General features: G+C 52.9%; 1 protein-coding gene across 1 annotated transcript in view; it reads left to right on the top strand.

The window, feature by feature from the left end:
• Nucleotides 1–6585: 6585 nt before the first annotated feature.
• The window catches only part of MED12L (mediator complex subunit 12L), a 138717-nt gene continuing 137218 nt past the window's right edge, over nt 6586–8084 (top strand). The window contains exon 1 of the mRNA XM_074833278.1: nt 6586–6766. Coding sequence (XP_074689379.1) covers nt 6668–6766 — 99 coding nt within the window. The 5' untranslated portion in view covers nt 6586–6667. The remainder of the gene's footprint in view (nt 6767–8084) is intronic.

The following is an 8084-nucleotide window of genomic DNA, read 5'->3' as shown; positions in this document are numbered from 1 at the left end:
AGCGAGGCAGCGACAAGGTCTTCATCAGCTTGGCAAGCAGCTGAGCTCCCCGGGCGCCCGGCCGGAGCACTCTCCCCACAGCCGGCCCCCGCGAGGCACACGCTTCCCCAAGGATGCTCTAAAGGTTTTTCTTCCCTGTCCCTTCTGTGTAGCTCCAGCTTCCGCACTAATGCACTTAAATAAGCTGGAAAATAGAGCCTTTTGTAGGGTGTTTCAGCGCATCCTCTGTCACTCGATAACAAGGGTTTAAGGTGACGGAAGGAGTCTCTCTGTAATTTGAGTGCTCTGCTCTTCCCAGCCCTGTCTGATTGGGTGAGTGAGGGATTTCAGAGACAGGCTTGGCTGCTGCATCTGATCATCTGCTCTCCAGAAAGGAAGTTTTCAGAGGGTTTTATTTTTCCAGGTTTTCCTCTAAAACTAGCAATGTGGAGCTGCTCTGTGGTTTGGGTTTTTTGGGGTGTTTTTTCTATTGTTCCTAATGCAATGACACAGGTAACACCACCATCCCCGCTAAGCCAGGAGGCCCCTCTGCCGTATTTAGTTGCATTTGGGCACTTGTTTTTCCCTGGCAAGGGCCGTGTGTGTGTTATATACCGGTTTGGCTGAAGTGTGTAGGATGCTCAGACAAACATTCCAGTTCAGGTTTCAAAGACATTTTCCCTTCTTCACAGAAGACCCAGCCTACCCAAGGCTCTGCGGCACCCTGGCTCCCTGTGGTTCATGCAGGAGAGGCACCGCCGGGCTGCCGCTGGGGACCTGCCTTGCTCTTCAGGGGAGCCAGAGCGACCGGCACAAAACAGCCCATCCCCTGGAGCGGGGCTAACTCGGGCCCTTGGCTAGGACCAGCAGCACGGCCAGCCGCATCAGTCTACTGGCTGCCAGTGATTTTGGCAAACACAGGGGCTGGGGTTTTTCCTCACCAGATCAGCTTAGTGGTTTGTGGACTGGATGTGTATCCATTGCAGGAATACTCTTCAGGTGGTTTAAGAGTATTGCATCAGGCTTAAACAGTGAGTCTGGTTTAGTTAAACCATAGGTTTTAAGACAACCTTGGAATTAAAATGAATCAAGGCTGTGTACAGACAAATGATTTTTTTTTTAAGCTAATGCTTAAATAAAGCTGCGGTTCGTGCTGTGATCATCATTTGTAACCAAAAGATGGCACACTGCTGTATCTCCAGGGTCTATCACCACCCAGCTTGCACTGCCTGCAGTGCTGCATACATACAGGTCTGGGAAAAGGCTTATTTTTAAAGGTGGTTTGGAATACTTGAGCAGAATGCATTTATCGTTCCCTGAAGAGGGACTGTAATATTTCAGTGTGATTATCGGCATAATAGCAGTGAACGGAACAGATGTAAGCATATGCATGTGAAAGTGACCATGTTCTAGGAGGAATTTGATGGGGCAAAACCCAATTTAATTGCATTTACCTGTCTTGGTGACTGCTTTTTTCAAGAGTCAGCTTTCTGACAGTCTCTTCATGTGGAGCAATAGTTTATGCCATGGAGAATGACGTAGTTTTCTGAATGAGCCAAGATTTTTCAGAATGCCTCGGGAAAGCAGAGGCGGAGCTGCAGGAGCAGCCAGCATGGGGGGGCTTTGCCTGGGTTGCAGTAGGGTGGGCAGAGGCTGGTGGCGTGAAGGGAGAGGAGATGAGATCGGGCTGGAGAGAACACAGTGTTGTGAACAACATAGACAAGCTGGAAGCTAGAGTGAAGAGTTGTCCTGGAGTAACTTTTTCTTGGAACACTCATTATCAGCAACAGATCCTGGCTGTGTTTGTTTGAAAACAGTTCTGTTAATATGTGCCTTGGCAGACAGTGTGAGTCCGTTTCGAACTCCAGGGGTGGATTCTGCAGCGAACGCCAAGGAGGCATCTGACGGGGCCTCTGCATTTGCGCAGTAGCACAGTGTTGCTTTCTGGGCAGTTAAAATAATATTTCCTGGTGTCTGGGGTACTGTGTTTATTGAACAAGTACAGGGGGAAAAAAAACAACTCATGCTCTCTGTTAAAGACTGGCAGTTTTAGAAAAGAATGTGTCCTTCAATGAACTTTTGACAGGTTTTTGTGACATCTTTCCTCTTCTAAAAGCATGTGAAGCAAATATTGGGTTATTTACTAATGGATAATTAGCTGAAAAAGTGAAGCTGAGGTATCTGATGATCACAGAAAATATTTTATTGCAAATGCTGTGTGCTCCACCACAAATACTGCTTTGAATGTATGACACAAGCACAGAAGATGCACCAAATCACAAAAAGGGGAACAGAAACATTGGTTTCTTCCCTCAGAAGCATTAGATTCCCCACTTTCTGATAATACCACACTAGAAGCAAGACTTAGGTGAGTCACTGTCTGAGGACAAGCTTGAAAACCAAACAGAAGTAGCCAAGGCCTGTTGTAAAATCGCTGCTGTGACTGGGCTGGTAATTCCTGTGTGTTGGGAGGCTCCTCTTGTGAGCGGTGCAGCACGAAGCAGTCTCAGCCATTTCAGTCTGTCGCAGCCTTGGGCCATCCCGTTCACTGCAGATGAGCCTTTCTCCTCAGCTCACTCCTCTTGCTCAAGTCCTTTCTCCTGCCCCAGACGTTGCCAAACCTGTTGCTGTTTTTCCTGGCACTGTTGGCAACGACTGCCCTTCTCCCACTGGCTCAGGTGGGCTCTGGAGGCCCTGGGCATCGCTGCCGCAGCCCCTCTTCACACTGGCTGCTTGGGCCATGCCCTGGCACGCTGTTCCTCCTGGGCCTCTGCTCCGTGTCGTGTTCCAGCTCCCTCGGCCCTGCAGAGCAACGCTGCACCTGGGACCTCTCCCCAAAGCCTGGCTGGGGCTGATCCCTCTTTGTCCTGCTCCTTGCTCCCAGCTGTTCTGTGAGCAGATTGCTGAGGGGATGTATCCCTCCTGTCCCCCTAAATACCCGTTTCTCCCTTCAGGTCTGCATGCAATGAAAAAGATAAAGATTGTTGTTGTTGATCTTATAAAAAAAAAAATTAGGGCGGTGCTATATTATCACACAATCTTGACTGTTTGGATACTGAGCTACACAGGAGTCCCATTTCTGACAGTCTTGGGAGGCTTTTCCACCCCTGCCATCACCTGGTAGAGGGCTTGGTACTCTTTCTCCCTGTTTAACACGGTGTTATCTGCTCCTGTGTAGCTCCTCCTCAACAGGGCTGACTTTAAATCGACATTGATGCACTTTCTCTCAGAATTTTCTCTCAACCACTAAGCTTTTTAACCCCCCCCCCCCCCCCTAAATTTAAAGAAATAGACAATAATACTTCTCAAGTCACAGGAGTGTTGTATGATGATTAATTAATTTCACTCGTAAATAACTAACTAATTGCACACATGTAAGTGTAACACGAAGCTGTGTGAGTACTAGTGATGTATAAACCTCTGCCACCTGCAGGACTTGGGGGCCAGTCCCCAGAGAGAGCAGCACTACGCACTGCTCTGGGTCACCCACCTGGCATGGAGCAACTGGTGCATGCAAACAACCACCCTGAAAAACCACTCAACTAGATGGCTTTGAGAGCAAATGCCTGTTAAGTGAGGAGTGGAAAAGAACCACCTCTGTTATTTCTCCCACAGATGCCTGAACCCCAGTTTATGATACTTAAGGGTAAATATGCAGTGGGAGGTACAGACAGATGGACAGTGGCTTGTATACGTGGACCTGTAAAGCAGTAACAGCGTGCCACTTCTTACAGAGACTGAAATGTCCTGCACTAACTTGATCTTTGGCAATCATTGCAGTCAAACGCATACTTTACTTTTAATTCTATCAAGTAAATTTATCTTATGGCAAGGACAGAGTAGAAAAAGATTTTAGGACCTCCAAAATTTTTATAAGAGATTTGGATTTTGTAACTCTTATGGACGAAAACTTCTGTATATCCACAGTCATGTAACAACTCATGATACATGTAGAACTGATGCTGATTCCATTCTGCTCTTTTGTACTGTATCACAACTGCTGTAGAAATTATATCAATTTACCAGAAAGGCCATCCTTGGCTGTAGAGATGTTCAGGATAAAAACACCAGGGGTGATGAGGACCAATAGCAACATGCTATTATTTAATATTTATGTTTAGTTATATATAGAAATATAAATATAGAAATGGAAAAATATTTATATCGTTATATTTTATTAGCAGAAATGCCTGTGGGAAGTTTGCATGTTGGCTGGCGTCAGCCACAGTCTAGACAAGTGGTGCCATTTGTCCCTCACTACCGTGAGAACTGAACAGACCTGCAAACGTTAAACATGAGATGTCCTTGAAGAAAGCACATAACCAATAATTAATGCAGTATTTTCAGAAGCTACCCTCTATTTTTAACTACCATCAGCAAAGCCACAGCAAATGACAAGAATTTAGTCATGGTAAAAAAAATACTATGAACTGGTACTTGCTGTTTTTCCTTATTCAGAGCTTATTACTCAAATTCCTGTACTAAAGTGGTGGCCTAAGGTGCTACTCACTTGACTAAAGGTGACATGAAATATTTGTCACCCTCTGAACAGAGACAGCTCAACCAAACCTGGCTCCCCTGGCAGTGTTTCTGGAGAAAAACTAAATCTGCAGACTTGACGGTTTAAAAAACCCTGTACTTGAACCCAGACTTCCCAAATGTCAGGGTCTGAAGGGCAGACTGTAGCAGTGACCCAGAGCCAGATCTAACCCTGATCTGTGGACTCCGTGGGGCCAGTCTCTGGGGGGCCACTCACACTACAAAATGTAGGCACATCAACACAGAACAGCGAGTGCCTTTAGGAGATGGTCAGGCCTTTCTGCATGTCAAAAAGCACCAAAAGACTGGAATCTGTGTGTTTAAATACATCAAGATGTGCTTGACAAAGTCCCAGCAATAAGATGCTGATAAGATACTGCCTTAAAATATGCATGATGTTAATCATCCCGAAGCCAGGGACCACAACACTGATCTAGTGGGCCAGTGTAACTCATGAAAAGCTCAGAAGCATTTTTATCCACTGGTGAAGAGCTGGCAAACGCTGCTGGTCTTTGGGGTGTGCCCTTGGATCACATATGGAGTCTGCTAAACTTGTCAAGGAAGGCGTCTCGGAGCTAGATTTTGAAGTTTTAAGATCTCAGCCTTGCCTTTGGTGAACAACACAGCCGGGTGCATGAAAAGTAATTCAGTAACCAAAAGTGGCAAAGATTTAAATAGAAGATGTATTAACAAATATGAGACAGTGTAGGGCATTACTATCCTACTTTATCATTATTGCCTAGTTCAGCCTCAGTTTTTAGGTCATCTGTGGTTTGATTAGAGAATTGCTTAGAGACAGAAGAAATGTGGTTTGCCTGTATTTCCAGCTCTTGTCCGTACTAAATTTGAACGTGAGCTCATTTGTAGAGTGCTGTAGTTCATTTTATTTAGACTTACTTGCAACTGACTGTCTAAACCTGTATTTCCAAAGTACCTTGGGTTTGTACTGTCCCGGAGATGTGGCACAAGGAGAGGATCTGGCACAAATAATGGGTAGAAAGGTGTGTGTGTAAGTTCTTCTGCTTGCTTGCTGTAATGCTACTAGAGGGATGCACCTTCCACTCCAGTAGGGAAGGAGATGGTGGAGAGGGGAAGGTGCTGTGCACAGCAGGACACCAGCTGTGGCTGAGGCTGCAGCCTCACTCGAGGAAGGCAGCGAGTACAGGGCACCCACCTGCACGCCAGGAAAGGCAGGTGCCCCAAAGCGTTAATGCTCTATTACTTTTGAAGATTCTCTATTATAAACCGTATGCCTGTCGGCATCCCGCCTCCTGTCCTGCCTGGCCGAGCCCCTGGGATCCGCGGATCCAGCTGCGCGGTACAGGCTGGCCCCGGAGCATCCTTCGGGATCGGCGGGAGCCTCCGCAGCGGGAGGGGGGTGGATGGGGCGGAGCGACTCGCCCAAGGGCCACCCCGGGCTGCGACCCCCGAGGGGACACGGTCCCTCTCTCGGGGGACAGAGTCCCTCGGTACGGGCGGGAGCGGGACCTGCCGCAGGCCCCGGGCAGCAGCAAGAGGCACCGGGCGCCCTTCGCTCCCCCGGGGCCGCCAGCGGCTGGAGCGGAGCGAGGGGTGCGCGAAAAGGGGTGGGGGGTGCGTGTGTGTGTGGGGCTTTGCTGCATCCCCCTCCTCAGCGGGCAGCCGGGACACCAAACTCCTCCGGGGCAGGGGAGAGGCGGCGGGGAGGCCCCGCCGGGAGCGGAGTGGGGGGGACGGGCCGCGGCCCCCACCCCGCCGGAGCGTGGGCGGACCTGCCCGCTCCGCGGCGGGCCGTTATTCACCCCCAGGGAATTCTTCATCCGCTAAAACAAGCCATATGCCATATTCCAAGCGGGCCCTAGGGCGGACGCAGGGGGGTCCCTGAGGCTGGGAAGGCGCCCCGGGGGGAGCTCGGCCGACCGCTCCGCTCCCTCCCCCCCGGCTGCGGGGGGTGCCCGGCCTCGCTGCGGTGTGGGGGGGATGTGGGCGGCCGCGGGAAGGAGCGGAGCGGGGTGGGCCGGGCCGCGCCGCCCCTGCGCCCGTCCGCCGCCGCGGCGCGCAGCCCGCCCCCGGCGCGGCGGGGGTGAGGCGGGGGGCGAGTGCTGCTCCCTGGCGCCGGGAGCCCGCTCCAGCGCCCGCCCGCCCGCCGCGCCGGCGAACATGAGCGATCATGGCCGCCTTCGGGCTCCTCAGCTATGAGCACCGGCCGCTCAAGCGGCCGCGCCTGGGGCCGCCCGACGTCTACCCGCAGGACCCGCGCCAGAAGGAGGTGAGACCGCCCGGCCGCCCCCCGGCCGCCGCCCTCGCCTCCCGGCCCGGCGCCTCCCCCGAAACTTTTGAGCGGCGCCGGGCGGCCGCGGAGCCGCCCGCTGACTTGCATTTTTCTGCGGCGAGGCGGGGGCGGCGGTCCCGCTCACTGCCACCTCGGCCTCGGCGTCCTCCCCGCGGCTCGGCCGGCGGCCGGGCTCCTTCTGCGGGGCGGCGGCCAGGGCAGAGGGGCCGGGCCGACTGCCGGGAGGGGCACCCCGGGACATCAGGGGCCCGTGAGGGGAACCCCCAGCCCGTGAGGGGTCCGTGAGGGACACAGCTGCCAGCCATGAGGGGACCCCCAGCCTGTGAGGGGCACAGCTGCTGCCCGTGAGGGACACAGCTGCCTGCCATGAGGGGCACCCCCCGCCTGTGAGGGGATCCCCAGCCTATGAGGGGCCCGTGAGGGACACAGCTGCCTGCCGTGAGGGGATCCCCAGCCCATGAGGGGCACCCACGGCCCGTGAGGGACAGGGGCTGCCTGCAGGTGCAAGGTGCCGTATGGCCGGCTGAGGAGCCCAGGCCTGTTTCTGACCTGACGGCAGCGACCCGCGTTTGGAGGCACGAAAGGGCTGTGGGAGGGTGTTTGGAATTCAGGAGATGTACCCAAAAACCGCAGGGTGGAGGTGATAGCTTCAACTCCGGTGTCAGGCTGTGGCTGTCCTGCTCCGGGTTCCACAGCCAAACCCATGGAGAGCCGCTGTCGGTCGGTGCTGGGGGCGAGTGCGTAGTGCGGGCGGGCGCCGTGGGGTCAGTTGTTGGCTCACCCTGGCCCCGCTTCGCGGTCTCGATCCCTCACTGCTGGCCTCCCAGAGGTGGATGCAAGAAGCCTCTGGTTGGGTTTTGTGACTGGGGTGTCTCCCCGCAAAGCCAACGGGTCTCTCTTGAGATTCACCTTGTGTGCTGGGCTGTGACTTGTGGACGAAGCTGTGTGTGGGTACACCTGCCTCTCGTGTCATTGGTCTGCGGTGTCCTGGTGTTCCCAAACGTCTTCTGTCCCGGTGAATTCAGGCTTGGAGAAGTCACCGGGATGAGGATGAGCTTCAGTTAAACAGAGCAAGTACAGCAGGGCAGCCATGCAATGCTCTTCGCGCTTTGCTCTGTTCCTGGTCTGTTGTCCTCTTGTTGAGGCTTCCAGAAAGGACGCTAATTAAGGGCAATTTGTTAGTCATTTATGAGCATTATCTGGTTCACATAGGCTGGAGAGAGCTCATCGGAGAGTGACTATTGGTCAGTGCTGGTTGACCAGTTTGGTTGTGTTGATCAGTGTTGTGGCTTTG

Source organism: Strix aluco, chromosome 9 (genome assembly GCF_031877795.1).
Source record: "Strix aluco isolate bStrAlu1 chromosome 9, bStrAlu1.hap1, whole genome shotgun sequence".
Lineage (NCBI taxonomy): Eukaryota > Metazoa > Chordata > Aves > Strigiformes > Strigidae > Strix > Strix aluco.
The sequence above is the reverse complement of the archived record's forward strand: the minus strand, read 5'-3'. Positions and strand labels throughout refer to the sequence as shown.